Source organism: Caretta caretta, chromosome 22, assembly GCF_965140235.1.
Source record: "Caretta caretta isolate rCarCar2 chromosome 22, rCarCar1.hap1, whole genome shotgun sequence".
In the NCBI taxonomy this organism is placed as follows: Eukaryota; Metazoa; Chordata; order Testudines; family Cheloniidae; genus Caretta; species Caretta caretta.
In genome coordinates, this window is record NC_134227.1 from 23,451,652 (window position 1) to 23,469,143 (window position 17,492).

Sequence of the window (17,492 nt, forward strand, 5' to 3'; positions counted from 1 at the left end):
AAACAAACTCCCCTCAGCTTCACTCTGGTTGCATCGACAAGCCCTCGCTCCAGGCTTGGCCATGCCCAGCGCTCCCTACGGGGTCAGCTCGCCTGCTGTGGGGCATCTGCCGGAGAGGCCTGGGGCGGGGGCTGGTCTAGAGCAGTTGGCTCTAGAAGTGGGTGGGAAGCAGACCCGGGAGCGGCCCTGGCGCAGCAACCCCCCAGGCACGGGGGACGGCATGCGGCTCAGAGGCAGGGCCCCACGCCGGGGAAGGCGGCGCGGCCCTCCCCGCATCGGGACCCAGCGCTCCACGGGGGCCAAGGCGGAAGGCCCGAGACCTGCGCCCCCTACCGGGGCGGGGGAAGAGCAGGACGCTCCCGCCCCCTTGCGTGGCGGCGCTTCCGGCTGGGGACGTGGCTCGGCGCCGCCATCTTGTGGGGCCGCTGGAGGGAGACGCGGCGGCCGCTGCTGAGGCCGCGAGAGACTGAGCGCGCCGGGCCGCACACACGCTCCGCCGCCATGGTAAGGACCAGGCCGCATCCCCAGCCTGGCCTCCTGGGTAGCGGGTACTCGGAGTGGCTGGGCCGGCCTGAGCCGGTCGCGGGAGGCTGGGCCGTGGGGCACGGGGTGGGGGCGAGGAGCTGGGCCCAGCCCTGAAATAAGGGGGTACCAGGCCTCTTCGTGCCCCTTCCTAGCGCCTTGTCGCAGAGGCCGCTCCGTGGAAACAGACTGGTCCCCTCAGCCAAGGAGTCTCAGGCCCCGGGGCTCCCCACCGGCTTGTGTCTCGTTGTCGCTGAAGCCGTAGTTCTCAGACCCTCGCGTGGGACCTGCCTCTCTGGCTGCCACCCTGCACCCCAGCAGCGGTGCGTGCCTTTCCCCGCTACAGCCGGAGATCCCCTACGTCTTCCGTGCACGGACCCGGGACAGGCCGCCATGCCTGCACCTGGGACTGGTCCTCTGAGGTACGCCTATGCCCCCTCGCAAAGCAGCCTTCTCCGGCAGGGTTCCCAGAGCTTCCTGGAGCCAGCCCCCGTGTAACAGAGGGGGTGTCTTGGGGGCACTTTGCCTCCCGTTCCGCATTGTGCAGACCTCCACTCCCATTCTTGATCACATAAGGTCTCTGCAGCAACGACAGCAGCTGCTTACAAGGAAAAAGAGACTAGTATGGTTTGGATCTCAATCTAATTTGACAGCTGAAAACAAGGAGGACCAGTGACCAGCAAGTGCTCTGCGGCCCGGAGTTTGAAAACTTCTGGTTGGAGCACAGGGTTTGTAGTCAGGACTCTTGTAGTCTTCTTCCTATTGCTGTCCCTCAGAGTGAACGTTGGGCATGCTATTTTGTCTCTGTATATTTGTTTCCCCACGTATACCAATATAATTATATTGATGTGAGAGTATTGAATATTGAGTAAAGCAGTTAGATTTCACAGATGAAAAGTGCTATAGAAATGCAAAATATTAGTATTTTTTCCTGCCATACATGAGACAAATGGACCGTGTGTATATATGCATATATAATATCATGACTATATATACAGTTGATTAAAATTGGCTGTTTGAATTACAGTATTATCATACATGCTTTTTTACAGTACTTTACAGGCAATAGCAACCCTGTGATGTAGATATTATCTCAATTTTAGGTTGGTAAAACTTGAGGTACAGAGCAGTTAAGTGGTTTGCACAAAATCACATGAATCAATGACAGGTCTGGGGAAAGAATTCAGTTGTCCTTACAATCCTGTTGTGACCTCAGATCCCTGTCCTTATAGAAAATGCACTTATGTTGGTTTCTTTATATAGTCCATGGCCAACGTTTTCAAAACTAAACATGGACTTTGAGTGCTCAACTGAAGGTACCTTATTTTCAGAGAATGGTTATTTTGCACTTTCTGAAAATCAGGTTCCTTTAAGGCATGGCAAGTTGGGCATGCAGAATTACTAGTCCCATAGTTTAATATTAATCCAGAGTTTGTACAAACATATTAGAAGAGCTATGTGATCTGTATTTGAACTTCGATCTATACAAATTGTTACCCATCTTGCTTCGTGCAGGGGATTTGAAACTGGTACGCAATTATTTTATTTTCTCTTTTTATGAACTCAGGTATAGTAGCTATTTGTATTGTAAAGAGGCTAGCTTGGCTCCTAATTGCAGTAAATCACATTTCACTCTCCTTCCTTTGTAGTAGCATGGCTTGTACACAGTTTCAAGCGTGTGGTTTTTGTGACCAAAGACAGTGTGTAATTTGCTTACATTGCTCAATAAATTAGTAAATGGATTTAAAACAGCTTCGTACCCTGTTGGAGGTGGTGAAATAACTTGGATTTGATCAGAGAAAAGATTTTTAATTACAACCTGTCAAATTTTCCTCTAGTTCATTTAACAAGTCATGACAATCTAGCAAGCAAAGTGCAGCATGAGATAATATACACAAAAGGACAGCTTAATTTAAAAGGACATTAACTTTTGGGATTGCTCCTTTGAATAATTGTTCTTCCCTCAAGCTATTTTTGTGATCTTTGAATTTAATGGGAAAAAGTATTTGTACTAATGGGAAAAAAAATTGAAGTAATTTGAACCTTTTCTTAGTAAGCAAAATGTGTAATGCATCAAAATCAAGTGCTGTATAACTTAATCCCTGTTTCAGGTTCATAGATTATTTCAAATCCTTTCTACTCAAATATCGGGTAGTGATTGAGTATTAGTTTGATATAATTTTTCACTATTCACATTTCACGGCTCCTTCTACAAGGAATTGCTTTGCTATAACCTTTTATTGCTGGGAAAATGCTTTACTTAATTTAGGGAAGCTAAGAACAATGTACTTTTAAAACAAGTTCCAAACCAGGAATACCTAATTTAACTTTTGTCCTCTGTCCAAAGGAGTTAATTGTTTGCATAGCAGAATACGGATTTTAAGTACCTTTAAAAAGACTTATCCCTTGCTTTCACAAATTAGTAGTCTGAAAAGAATTGTTATGGCAGGTTGAAAATTTATCTTTTTTTTTATAATGTGGTGTGTGTGTAATGTGCTCTCTCCGCCCAGAAGATACTGTCCTCCCAGTAACAAAATTGTCGATTAATAAATAAAGCCATCCTTTTAAAAACTAGTTGAATATTCAAGTGGCATGTTTGTAGTATTAGTTACGTCTACTTAAAGAAATCCAAACAACTGAAACTGGTGTTTGCTAACGTATTCTGTCTTTAAGTTACAAACAAGATTTGCCATATGTAATAGTTCAGCATAGGAATTTCTTGAAATATTTGATCTAGTAGTCTTAGATTACTCAGATCACTGGGACATTTAATATGGTAAAACAGTATTTTCATACTCTGGATCCTTGCAGAGTAGGGACTGAGGATGCTGTTAACTTTTCTGAATCTCCTCTCTTGACACGGTTATTGAAGTACTATGTACATCGAATAAACACTAACAGGTCAATGTCCAAAACCACATGGTGTGACTGAACAGTGGAATATGCTCAAACCTGACACACATGCCCTTTTTACAGTCCTATAAGCTGTTCTGTTTGGGTTGTCAGTGATTGGGATGAAGCAATGACACATAATCAGTCTTTGCTTCCAAAGTGGTAGCTCTTGAATCAGAGGCATAGTGTCAATTACAGGATCTGTGGTACCTTATAAGCATACAATAACCTGTGATTACTCCCCTAGGTAAACTGCCTGTACAGTTTAAAGGCCTTTTAAGAATATTAAGGCTGTCTTCTTTAGTGTAGCCTCATGTTCTTTTGTGTGTGTGTTTACTGTCTCATTCAAGTGATAGTAGGTCAGACTCAGCCATCCTAGGAAAGTTGAAGGCTGTAAACTTTTCAGTCCTGTCCTTGCTTTCCATTCACAATCCTTTGCTTCATCTGATGGGAGATCCCATCTCCAAAAAGGCTGCCAGTCCCTCATACAGAAGTGCCCCTTTAAAGGGGGGCATTAATTGTGAGTGATGCAGTAAGTATGCTTGGTGCATTTGGACTGTCCAGCACCATGCTCTGAGTCCCTACTAGGCAATGGTGGGAGCCTGAGGCTCACTTCTAACCTGTCCATACCATGGACTTGCATTACTCTCTGAGTTGTTGGTTTAATGTAAGGACATTGCTGTCTGGATGGGGTTTAATCAGTTTCATCAAGGCATCCAAGCATTATGTCCAGCTATGAGTAGCTTGTGCAATGTGTGGTTATGAGCATATTTTGGCAAAGGGTCTTAAATTTGTCTATATTTGATAATTGCACTATTTGCTTAACTAACAAAGAGCTCAAAATAAAGAAGCAACATCTTTGTGAGACTTCAACAGAATCTGCCTTGTATGGCTAAACAATTCAATTGAGAAGTTATGGTAATCTTTTTCCATTAGAGAGAAATTATTTGATAGGAAGCTGCAGGAGACTGATAGAACTATAAGAGATAAATTGGCATCCGTCTCACTACTTTTGAATTTCATTAATGTGATAACATCTATGAAAAGCCCAAGAGATGCTCAATGAACAGTAATTAATATGTTTAATATTTTATTAGCATAAATGTGTTATCAATTGACTTTTTAAAGGGATAATGTGAAAAGAAAAATTTAAATTTAAAAGCATTTCCTCATTTGTTCTTAATGTTTATATTAAAATAGAATTTAAAACAATTCTACCTTACTTTTCAGTATCTTTGCGTTTGGATTACTTTTTGCGTGTTACTCAGTTTGGCCAATAAAACATGGCTTGTCAGTTTCATGATAACATTCAGAGCTCTGTGTTTGTTCTACTACAACTACAGGATGTTCCAGTGTGGGTTTCCAGTACCACCTGGGAATATCATTTAAGAAAATCAAGTTTGGTGAAAAGAACCTTTAAAAGAAATCTCATTAAATCCTTTCTGTTTGTAGTAGATGTGGTAAAAATATTATATTTTTCCTCAAAGGCTACATTTTGGGCCTAAACTCCATAAATGTCCCTTTTAAACAAGCTTATCTATGGAAAAGGTAGCATCATTTTAATAATGGCCAAAGCACTTTGAAGGCATTGCAGGCGGTTAATGTTTTCGTAGCTGTGTTCTGACACTTGCCCTTCCCATTGGCAAGTGATCTTTTGGTGTGATTGAACTATTAGTAGCCTCACTGAAGACAATGTTAATGGAATGTATAACTTACTTTGCTACTCTAGCAAGTAGCATTTGAGATCCTTTTTTGTGTGCTTGTGCATTATTAAGTGTTCAGAACACTTTTGCGATTTTACTGTACCCTACCTCTGTGTTAAAACTAGTCTGTGAATTAGCTTAGCTATGTCAGCTCTGAACGTGGGAATGGGAGGAGCACCAAAAACAGAAGTGGGTCTCCCCCTTGAAAAATTCTGTTCGCCATGCTAAGAGGAAGCATGGATGAAAAATATACATGTTCATGAAAATGTTTTTTGTTTATCACTAAGTATGCTAGGCACTATACAGATGAGCGTGAATATATGGTCTCTGACCAGAGTTTCACCTACATAGACAATTAACGTTATCTCAAAGGTTTTGTGAGACTGTCTAGTCTCAGAAAATCTGTTTGCTTGATGAATTAAACTAACCACTGCTTGTATTCCCCATAGGTGCTCTTGGCGGCAGCCGTCTGCACAAAGGCAGGGAAGGCCATAGTTTCTCGGCAGTTCGTGGAGATGACTCGAACCCGCATTGAGGGGCTGCTGGCAGCCTTCCCCAAACTTATGAACACTGGGAAACAACACACGTTTGTGGAGACAGAGAGTGTGCGATATGTATATCAGCCAATGGAGAAGCTGTATATGGTATTGATCACCACCAAAAACAGCAATATCCTGGAAGATCTAGAAACACTCCGGCTCTTCTCTAGAGTGGTAAGGACTTTATTCCAAGCTTACTTCGGACAAGATCATCTGAATTTTGTATTGAAGCAATGATGTTACAGAGTGCTGTATTGGAGAGCTATTACTACTGTATCTACTGCCTCATAATAGAATCTGATCTCCTGTGGTCCATTAGTGACCCGGAAGTAATCATTGAGTGTGATTCCATAAGCTTCTGCACTATTCCTTGACTGAGACACATGTGGAGGAAGTCTCTGGCTTTGAGTTAATCAATGAGATTTAAACCAAAACAGCCCAATCCTTCAGTAAATTAAGTATTTGTTAACAAGTATGTAGTGCTATAAACAAAACTTTTGTACCAGTTGTACAAAATAAATAAGTAGAGTGGATTTAATTTACTGTATGCAATTGCTATAGTAGTACTCCTACTGCAAAAATCTATCTGCATAGTATTGTCTGTATAAAGCTTTGTTTGTCAGCCAGATACAGCCAGGGGAACTCTTGGAAATCACAGCTTAGTATCTGCTGCCTGTTCAGGCTTCTGTTAAAATGTAGCTCAAATAGAATATTATATTTAAAGTTAGTCTTAAAAGTGCATGCTTTAATAGTGACATTCAATCTGCCTATTAAGCAGTGTAAAAAAGCAATGACTGGTTAATGGCTTTAAATAGACAGTGTTGGGGTGGCATTTTGGGGCCAGGTGAGGCGGGGAGGGTTACAGAAGTGATGCCTTTGGTTGAAATTAACCCCAGTGCAGATCCTACACGAAGCCGCAGCACCTCTTAAGTCTCACACCATAAAAATAGAATGTAAGTAGTGCATAGGCCTTCTGCTAAATCTCTGCACAGGGATGAATTCACCCTGTACATGTGGTAGGAGGGTTTGCTGAGGTAGTCATCTTCTCTTCCTCTGTGGAGACTCTTCTTTAATTATTCTCCCTAACCAGATTCCTGAATATTGCCGAGCTCTGGAGGAGAACGAGATCTCTGAGCACTGCTTTGACCTGATTTTTGCCTTTGATGAAATTGTTGCCCTGGGCTACCGTGAGAACGTAAACCTGGCACAAATTCGGACCTTCACAGAGATGGACTCACATGAAGAGAAGGTGTTCCGAGCAGTCAGAGAGGTGGGGCAGAGCCATTCCATGTCTTAGTTGTTTGAAATGAAATAGTCTGTCGTGTGTCCAGGAATTACTGCTTTTTGTACTGTGAAGTTGCTGTTTGTTCCAGGTTTGATCATAACCCTTAATTCTTCAGATCAAATTGTTTACAAAATGTTAAAATAAATTTGTCCTGCCTTCATCTCCTCTTTCTTTTATTGATTAATGCACGGAATAGAGCAAAGTCTTAAAGGTCTAGTCAGTCTCTGATCTTTTTCCTCTAGACTCAAGAGCGTGAGGCAAAGGCTGAAATGCGCCGTAAAGCCAAGGAGTTGCAGCAGGCCCGAAGGGATGCAGAGAGACAGGGCAAAAAAGCTCCAGGCTTCGGTGGATTTGGCAGCTCGGCTGTGTCTGGGGGCACGACTGCAGCCATGATCACAGAGACCATTATTGAAACAGAGAAGCCCAAAGTAGCACCAGCACCAGCCAGGTATGAAACTGGTTCAGGTAGACTAGAGCCCTACCTGGGACTAGTGTAGATTCCTACATCAGGATTGGGGTCCCGCAGGATCTGTTGCTGTAATAGTGGGAGCCGGATTAAAATGGTCCGGTGCAGGGCTCTAAGACAGAGTGCATCAATCAACAAGAGAAAAGATATTGTGGACTGTTTGTGAAAATGAGAGTCCAGTTTTAGGTTGTTCTGCTGATTAACTGCTTTGCTAGACAACTGAAATTAAATGATCTAGAGGGATGTTAAAAAATGCACAATATGTAAGTGAGGGAGGTACCCATGGACAGTGGGTGTGCGCTAGTGCTCTCTACTACTTTGTGCATATGTCAGTTTCTTCTAGCTAAGTTTGAGTTTTTCTACCAGCTAACATGTATTTTGGATGTCTTGAGCTTTGACTTTACCTCATGATTCTGCATGTTTGCAGCTTTCTAGTAATCATGGTGCTTCTGTGCATGCGGCTGCTGAGTGGAATAAAAATGCTGGATACTCCCACTGGGTTGTTTTAAAGCAGTATTGAGAATTTTCATAAAGCAGAAACCTCTCTTCTGACCTTGGGTGGATCTGTACTTGTTCTTCTAACAGCCTAAATTGCTGCCCATGCTTGTCGCAGCCATCACATGCTCTCTAGACTGCCCTTTTTATGTATAGGAGTTTTTGTGGCACTCACCACGACCGTTTCCAAGTGCCTCATAACATTAACGAATCTAACCTGACAGATAAAATTATACTGTCCTACCTCACAGATCTATCCCCATTTTACAGATGAGGAACTGAGGTATGGATTAAATGACTTGCCTAAGGTCACAGAGCAATTGGCAGTGCTGGGAACAGAATCCAGATTTCCTAAGTCCCAGTTCAGTACCTTACCCACAAGACTATCCTTTCTATTCCTAACGTGTCTTGAAAAGGGTTCAAAAAGTAAAAGCTGCGATGATGGAATGGTCCAATTGTAATGATGTGAAAAAATTGTGGAAAGTTTGTATCTGCTACCATAATTGTTGGATAGATGCTTACATCTTATTTTTGTTCTTTAGACCATCAGGTCCCAGTAAGGCTTTGAAGCTTGGAGCTAAAGGGAAAGAGGTGGACAACTTTGTGGACAAGCTGAAATCAGAAGGAGAAAATATCATGACCTCTTCTGTAGGCAAGCGTTCCTCAGAGGCAGCCAAGGTTCTCGCTCCACCTATTAACATGGAGAGGTAGGTATTGTCCTGGGCTGTAAGAGGATGCTCTTTTCAGTGTGACTGCAGGCTCCAGTGATGGCTTTTAGATCTGTCAAAGCTCTTCACTTTATTTTATAAAATAGATTTCTTCCCACCATTCGGTTCTTACATGCTGACCTTTAGCTCTTGTGTAAAATTTTCAAGAGGCTCTGAATTCATTTAGGCAAAGTCCCATTTTCAAAAGTGACTTAGGTGGTTAGGAGCATAAATCTCATTGAAAGCTATTGGGACTCATGCTCTTAAGTCAGTTAGGTGATTTGGAAATGTTACCCTTTTGAATTTTCGTTTAAAATATCCAGCCTAATTTTTCCCTTTCTCCCAATACTCTCATTTCCTGGTGTCTGTATCCTTCAGATACTTTGAGACAGCTGTCTTCCCACCTCCCCCATCTGCTGTTAGCTAAACTATACAGAGTTTGTAATAGTTCTTCATACTTCCATTCCTCTGACTCCTTAACTATTTTTGTTGCTTTTGTCTGGGACTTCTCAGTTTGTCAGCAGATACCAAGTATCGAGGTGGCTGGATCAGAAATCTGCTTTCCCTGCTCTGAGTGTTGGTGGAGTCTTGAAGAGTTCCTGACTAATTGCTAGTTAGAGTACATGTATGCACATTTCTAGTTTCCATGTTGGAGCACAGAGCCATCTGCTCCCATTAGAGATGACATACCAGTTTTATGAGATTAAGTGAAACATGACCAGGGCTGCTCTCCTTTCTAGACAAGTTTCATATTGCCTACATGTTTTCTGTTCTGTTCTGAATAGAATAGCTTGGCAGTGCAGTACATAAACTCGCTTAGTGTCTTTTGAAGCACCAAAGGTGTCCCTTTGTTTTTAAGGTAAAATGTAGAATTCCTCCCAGTGTCTAGCTTTTTCTTTTGAAAACTGCCTGAGCTTTCTGCAGAAGAAGAGCCAGGGTTCTGTATTTAGGCTCTCATCTGTTCGAGACTTATACCACACTCAGTTGATTCTAGTGTCTTCTGTGTGAATCTGTTTAGAGCAGAAGAGCATGTTTCCATAATTCTGTTCTGCACCACTCTGCTCTGGATCATTCTTTTTATGACATCATCTTCTTGGACACCCTTTTAAAAACTTAGTTTGTCCCTGTCAGATCTTAAAGGGAGGAAATAACCATCTTGCCTGTCAAACCAGGGCATTTGGTGTGTATTGGGCTTTCTTTTCTGTGCAGCGTGCATATGAAAATAGAGGAGAAGATTTCCTTGACTTGTGGCCGTGATGGCGGGTTACAGAACATGGAGCTGCATGGCATGATCATGCTGAGGATCTTAGATGAAAAGTTTGCCCGGATTCGCCTCCATGTAGAAAATGAAGACAAGAAGGGGGTACAGCTACAGGTAAGGCTGGCTGATGGTCCTGGCTTCCGTACATGCTTCTGTCGTGGATGGTAGCAGCACTGTATTGTATATTTTTATCCAAGTTCTCCCAATAGATACAGTGGAAAATAGCACACAGTTACAGTAAATATAAGTGCAGCACAAATAAACAGCTAAATCTCATGCTCAAAAGACTCAAGTTAACTTGAAAACTACAGTTCCTTACACTTATCATGCTCCCACAGCCTTATCTATCCTGTGATGTATATTGACGCACACTTGATTTCACTTGGACTTTGCAACAGTCCCAGTGTGTTGCTTGACACTAGTTATATCATGAGAGCTTCCTTTGTAAGGAAGAGAATGTTTGTATCAAGTTACTCTCAGCCAATGAAAAATGATTTAATCAATCAGAAGACTGCTTATTCTCCCAGTTACTTTTGCTGTTGTCATTGCTCTTAATATCAGAGACGGTCTCTAGAACCACAGCTTTTGGGCTACAGTCAGTATTGTAAACTCAGGAGACTGTCACATGTTCAACCTTTCCTCTCTCCACGTGGTTCCATGTGCTTGCAGAGCCCTGAAGGTTTCCCCACTTCATATGCCCTGTGTCATGGCCATCATTAGAACTTCTACAAACTCGGTAGTGCTTCTGCTTAATTGGTCAGAGGGTCTTGTGTTCAGTGATGGACTTTCCCAGGATATCACTTTCCTAGGGGGCTGAGAATTCTTCCTCAACACTCCAGCACCTGCTGCTCCAGGAAGAGTCAGGTGGCAGTGACAGCTTCTCTCCTCCCAATATAACTTAGATGCTAATCACCAAAAAGTGGCTTTGCTGAAATAGCTGCACACATCTATTGCTATAGTATAATAAACTTGTTTTTTATAATCCAAGTGTTAATTTTCCCTATTTAGATGGTTTAACTTTTGCATTTATCTGAATTTGGTCAAGGAAAAGAGTTTCACTAGTGTCTAGTCTGTTCCACCGAGTTGCAGGAGGCAGGGGGCTGTTCTTTTGTTTAAAAATAAGTTTCAGTTTGAATTTATTTTTAAGTGGAAATATTCCTGATGATCTCAAGCTTCATTAAAACTTATTTTATAAAAACCTAAATGTCAGCCCCAGTTTATCTGCTAGAATCCCCTTTAAAAGGAAAGCATTGGAGAAATAGGCTAAATGAAACTTTTTGGTAAACTGGCCTTCTGTTTCTTGGAGTGAACTCTGGATTGCCCAGCAACTGAGATCCTGTAACACTTCGAAGTCGGCATTTTTCCCTGGCAAAGGAATTCATGTGTGGTCAGGAGCACCTCACAAGAAACAATATTACCTGGACAAATTTGTGCTCTCCATTGAGTTAAAGCTAAAACAATGAACAGTTTACCCAGTCTGTGTGTTCCCATCTCCTTCATTTCAGACTCACCCAAATGTGGACAAGAAACTTTTTACTGCTGAATCTCTGATTGGCTTGAAGAACCCAGAGAAATCATTCCCCATTAACAGTGATGTGGGGGTGCTGAAATGGAGGTTGCAGACCACAGAAGAGTCTTTCATTCCACTGACAAGTGAGTGAAAGCATGCATGTGGCATTCTTAAGGTAGGATACTGGAGCCTGGGCTGAAGAAGCTGTGATTGGCCTTGGATAGGAAATGACAACTCATCTGCTACAGCAGGCTCTGCCTTCAGCAGAATGTTTTACTCTTTGATATTATCCAAGGGAAGACATGATTTTAGTGCCTCTTCCCTCTGTAACAATCACTTTAGCCAGTCAACAGCCATTTTCAGTAATGCTAGATGATACTGAGTTTCTTGCTCTGCAACTCAGTCAAGTGGGCTGGCAGCTCTTGAGTGTGATTGATATTGATGACTATTCCTCCTTCATTCAGTGCTGTCCTGCATTTTTCTAAGTGTGTCTTTCTCTAGAGGCCTGTTCCTATAGAACAATGTCACATGATCCAGTGTGCGATTTTGTACCCTTAGTTAACTGCTGGCCGTCAGAAAGTGGGAATGGTTGTGACGTTAACATTGAATATGAGCTGCAAGAGGAGAGCCTAGAACTGAATGATGTGGTCATCACAATCCCATTGCCGTAAGTAGGATTTGGGGATGGGGCTGGAGTCAGCAAGTACCTGTAAATATCCTGTAGGTTCTTTCCCTTTCCAGCAATCATGGGGATGGCATTCATATGAAATGCATGTGTCTGCTGTAAATCCAGTGCTGTCTTGTTCCCCCATCTGAGGAGCTGTGACTGCCTCTCTTACCCTTTGCGGACTGACTGTTCTCCCTCCCTCACCCATGGTTGGGGCCCTACCAAATTCACGGTTCATTTTGGTCAATTTCACAGTCGTAGGATTTTAAAAATTGTAAATGTCATGATGTCAGCTATTTAAATCTGAAATGTCAGTGTTGTAATTGTAGGGATCCTGACCTAAAAAGGAGTTCCAGGTGTTGCAAGGTGGTTATAGCGGGGCTGCAGTACTGCCGCCCTTATTTTTGTGCTGCTGCTGGCGGCAGCGCTGCCTTCAGAGCTGGGCAGCTGCAGAGCGGCGGCTGCCGGCCGGGAGCCCAGCTCTGAAGGCAGAGTTGCTGCCAGCAGCAGCACAGAAGTAAGAGTGGCACGGTCTGGTATTGCCACACTTACTTCTGCGCTGCTGCCTGCAGAGCTGGGCCCTCAGTCAGCAGCTTTACTTCTGTGCTGCTGGAAGAGGCGCTGCCTTCAGAGCTGGGCACCTGGCCAACAGCTGCCTCTCTGTAGCCACCCAGCTCTGAAGTCAGCTCTGAAGTAAGGGTGGCAATACTGTGACCCCCTAAGACAACCTTGTGAACTCCCCTTTTGGTAAGGACCCCCAATTTGAGAAACACTGGTCTCCCCCTTGAAATCGCTATAGTATAGGGTAAAAGCGCACACAAGACAATTATCAGATTTCATGGTCCGTGATGCATTTTTCATGGCCGTGAATTTGGTGGGGCCCTTCCCATGGCTCTTGGAGAGCTTTTAGGAGTTGAGCTGTCCCCTTTGGGGCTGTTACAAGTGTGTCTTTAACCTGTGTGCAAATGAGCAGCTCCTTATTGCCCTGCTATAGGTCCAGTGTTGGCGCCCCAGTGATTGGAGAGATTGATGGGGAGTATCGCCATGACAGCAGGAGGAATCTCCTTGAATGGTGCTTACCAATGATAGATGCCAAAAACAAGAGTGGCAGCCTGGAGTTCAGCATAGCCGGGCAGCCCAATGACTTCTTCCCAGTGCAAGTCTCCTTCATCTCCAAAAAGAATTACTGCAACATACAGGTATGGCCACCCCCAACTTCTTATGTGTCCTTCTGGTGCAGAGCTTGGGAGGCTCTGCCTAGAAGCCCAATGCACTGCAGTCCTCAGAATGAACAGTCGCAGTGGCACACTAATTGTTTTGTGGACAGGTGTTTGGCTCTGCGTTCGTAGCACCCACTCACCTGTGTCACTGATACTCCTGGAGCTGTCCTGATACTGATACCGTCCAGCCCTTGCTTCCCTTTGCTGGCTGCTCTGCCACACACCCTGTTGCACCATTCTCTTCTCAGACAGATTCTCTTAATCTTTTTCTGCTGGATCTTCCCCAAGAGTAGCTTCTTCATTTTATATTGCTGCAGTTCCCACTCACTGCTTTTCAGCCCTTGCGAGTTGAATGGAGGCTACTCTTCCTTCAGCCCAGTACATTATTCCCACCTGGCACTGCTGAAAGATAGGCAGCAGTAATGAGGATGGCTTGTGCTGTGGTTTCTCAGATCTCTCAAGTTAGGGAGGTGGGGCTAGATTAGCACTAAATGGGAATCTTCCACGAAATGGTTAAGTGCTACCTGAGGTGGTTGTGGTGAATCAGGGCATATTTGCCCCGTTTGCACTGCTCCAATCGATGCAGCAAGTGTTGATTTAGCAGGTCTGGTGAAGACACGCTAAATTGACGGGGAAGCACTCTCCCATCGATTAGTGTACGTAAGGGAAGTTGATGGGACATGCTCTCCCATCGACACAGTGCAGCGGTAAGTGGTAAGTGGATCTAACTACGTCCACTTCAGTTACGTTATTCACGTACCTGAAGTTAAGAACATAAGAACGGCCATACTGGGTCAGACCAGAGGTCCATCAAGCCCAGTATCCTGTCCTCTGACAGTGGCCAATGGCAGGTGCCCCAAAGGGAATGAACAGACAAGTTATCATCAAGTGATCCATGCCCTGTCACCCAATCCCAGAGTCTGGCAAACAAAGGCTAGGGACACCATTCCTGGCTAATAGGTCCATCAGTGGCTATCTTCCATGAATCTGTCTAGCTCCCTTTTGAACCTTGTTATAGTTTTGGCCTTCACAACACCCTCTGGCAAGGAGTTCCAGAGGTTGATAGTGCGTTGCGTGAAAAAACACCTTCCTGTGTTTGTTAAACTTGCGACCTATTAATTTCATTTGGTGGCCCCTTGTTCTTGTATTATGAGAAGGAATAAATAACACTTCCTTATTTACTTTCTCTATACCACTCATGATTTTATAGACCTCTATCATATCCCCCCTTAGTCGCCTCTTTTCCAAGCTGAAAAGTCCCAGTCTTATTAACCTCTCCTCATACGGAAGCCATTCTATATCCATTCTAAGTTGTGTAAGTTAGATCTGTTTACTGCAGTAGTGTAGACCAGCCCTCTGTAAGTGCACACAGCCCGATGTTAGGGACGTTATGCTGCCATCTCCTTCATAAGAGAGACAGTTCCTAGGCACCCGTGTTAAAGATATTTTTCATGAGCTAGGGCATTAGTGCTGGTATCCTGGCCAAATTCCATCTCAGATAATTCCACTCAGCTTTTCTAAAACTTGCCCTGCAATTTCAGTTGGATCTGGATTTCTTCCTCAGTGCCTCTCCTAAGCATTAGTCATGCTTGTCCTCATGAGATGGTGGCTAAAGCAATCCATTTATCAAAGTGTTTGAGAAGTGTTCTGGGGTGGAAAGCGAAGGATGATAGATCACCTGAAACAAATGAAAATTCCCTTTGTCTTAATGTCAAGGCTTGTTTGGGTGGGGTAAACAGTCACAGGATGGGGAACTGAAGGCTAATTATCTACCTGCTTGGTCAAAATGAGCAGCTGCAGTGTGACCTTTCTCCTCCTTGACCCTTAACCAGAAGCCACAATTCAGTTCAGTTCTGTCCAGGGTGCTCTGAGCAGAGACTTAGTTGTTATCCTAAATGAGGTAACTGTCTGGATCCTTGTCCTCTAAGGACAGCTGAGAACCACACTCTTCTTACTTAGGATCTCAAGCTGAAGTTGACATTGTGGTTCAGAGATGATGTGCCCAGCCACCCCAACCCCTTTGTTGTCCTGGTGTGAACTGAAAATCCTCTGCTTAATTGTGTTTTGGAGGTAGAATATCAAGTGCTGAACTAACTGTGTGTGTTATCTCCACAGGTTACCAAAGTGACCCAGGTAGATGGGAACAGCCCTGTAAGGTTTTCCACGGAGACCACCTTCTTGGTGGACAAATACGAAATCCTGTAACACCAGCAGCAGGGAATAACAAATGAATTTTTTAAATTAAAAGAAAAAAAGGCTGAAGTTTATTCTGAATGTCTGGAACGCCGCAGCCCTCTCTCTGCTAGGACACACGGCTCTGTCTGCCCAACTGCAGTATTCCTGGGTCACGGGCATTCTTTGGCAGAGAATTGACATGATCGTATGGGGGAAAGGCTGCTAATTTCTTTGGCAGATTGTACTGGCCATCAGTAAAGCAGGATCTCCATTGAGAAATCCTGGCTTTGATACCTCCCCTTCCTCTCTCCCACAAAGCTGGCTACTTAGCTCAATGCCAGAATGAAACTACACCTCATTCTCTTCCTTTTTAGTATATCAAGAGTTCTGTTTCTTTTGTTATGATTGTTGCAATTTTAACTTATCCCCTGCCTCCAGCACTTGTTTCCATGGATTCAAATATGCATTAAAATATTCTATACATGGGCATTATGCCTGCTGGATCCCTTTCTCTTGGGAATGGGATAAGCTGATCAGACTAGGCCTCAGTTTTAAAGCTGAGGTTTTGGGTGGTTGTAGTAAACCTGTTCCTTCCCTTTACCTGTACTCCTGACTTGCTGCCTGTTCAGCTCTGCTTCTTGGTGATGGACCTGCACTTGGGCCAGCTCCCACAGTGAGCCCATGTGCCTTTGGTGTGAGTTAGAGCAGAGTTGTCTTCCAGCTGGCAGAGAGCATGCAGCTTCTGAATTGACTGGTTCAAACTGCAGAAGCGGGGGGCACCTGGAACTACTCACTTTTGCTGGAATTTCCTGTCACTGTTTGGTGTAGCCCCTAGGCCAGATGCTTGAAATAATTTTGCCTGGTTTAAGTGAACAATCTTTGTTGCCTTTCTTGATCCATTTGAATCTTCCCCAGTAAATTGAGCCCCCATACCTGCCAGTATGCATCTTCGCCCTTCCTAGACGCAGCTTGTAAAAGGGTATGGAGCCTGCCTTGTTCAACCCGATAAACAGGTCTGAATTACTCTGACATATTCATGCTTGGGTAAGTCTGCTTGGGCCCACGTAAGAGCCAAGGAGAGCCAAGTGTTGGCACTTACTGATGGAGTAGGAGAAGGGAACCCTTGGTTGCAGCACAGAGATTTCAGGTAAAAGTCAAATGTACTGTAGTGCTTTAAGTTTGCCCTGTGGTGCGAGGGCTGCACACAGCCACACTCCCTTGCACCATAGAAAAGGTGTTTCCTCTCTGACTAGCTGGAATAGCATTGTCTACCCTGTCCTCACTTAAAACATTTCTCACCTACTTTCTTTAGAACCATTTTTGATGATATTGGGAGGTGGTCTCAGCCTGACTACATCTGAGCTGTGCCTGGCTGATCGCACAACTTCAACAAGGAACCTTGCTAACCACCATTGTAGCAAGGCCTCATGGTTCTATCCAAACATAACTATTTCGCTGGTTTGTGGGTGACAGGAAATGAAGTTTCTTGCTCATGGAAGTCCTAGAAACTCGTGCACTGTGCTCCAGCGCGAGAACACCTGTTTCAGACTAAGTGCACACCAATGCTTGTAGGGTCGTCTGCCAAAGAAGTTAGCTGTCTCTCCCGTGTTATCTTAATTGCATCAGTGAGGAAACATAACTCCAGTTCTTTCCATGTGAGGGTGATGTGTTCTGAGAGAGGGGAAGCAAATCCTGTCCTGTAGTTAAGTAGACTATGAATCTTAATTCAGTTGTGTTCAAGAGTTGCTTGTCTGTATGATTTTAAAATGGAGTCAAGTTTAGTTTCAAACATCAAAGGAGCATTTTTCTTAAATTACTTTGGGGGTAATATTAAAAAAAAAAAAAAAGTTTTGTAACCCTGTATAATAATGACCTAGGGAATAGAACACATTCCAGTGTACACAAAGAATACAAATCCTTTAATCAAATAAAGAGTATTATAAAAAGCAATCAGCCGAGGCTTTGGCCTATTCATGTGCTGGAATGGTTCGGCTTTGATTTGTTCACAACACACTCTGGGAGATAGGGGGAGCCAGTAATATCAAAAAAA

At 43.7% G+C, this 17,492-nt stretch overlaps 1 protein-coding gene across 2 annotated transcripts; it reads left to right on the top strand.

Moving 5' to 3' along the window:
* Nucleotides 1-354: 354 nt before the first annotated feature.
* Nucleotides 355-17,392, top strand: ARCN1 (archain 1 coat protein complex I subunit delta). Of its 2 annotated transcripts, none has more exons than XM_048827307.2 (10): nucleotides 355-504; nucleotides 5,567-5,830; nucleotides 6,747-6,926; nucleotides 7,184-7,389; nucleotides 8,445-8,609; nucleotides 9,819-9,984; nucleotides 11,376-11,523; nucleotides 11,939-12,047; nucleotides 13,042-13,246; nucleotides 15,383-17,392. In XM_048827307.2, the coding sequence occupies exons 1-10, from the start codon at nucleotides 502-504 to the stop codon at nucleotides 15,470-15,472; spliced, it is 1,536 nt and encodes a 511-aa protein (XP_048683264.1). In that variant the 5' UTR covers nucleotides 355-501; the 3' UTR covers nucleotides 15,473-17,392. The 2 variants fall into 2 exon arrangements, with proteins under 2 accessions (XP_048683264.1, XP_048683265.1); XM_048827308.2 differs by lacking the exon at nucleotides 355-504 and adding an exon at nucleotides 683-944.
* Nucleotides 17,393-17,492: the final 100 nt, after the last annotated feature.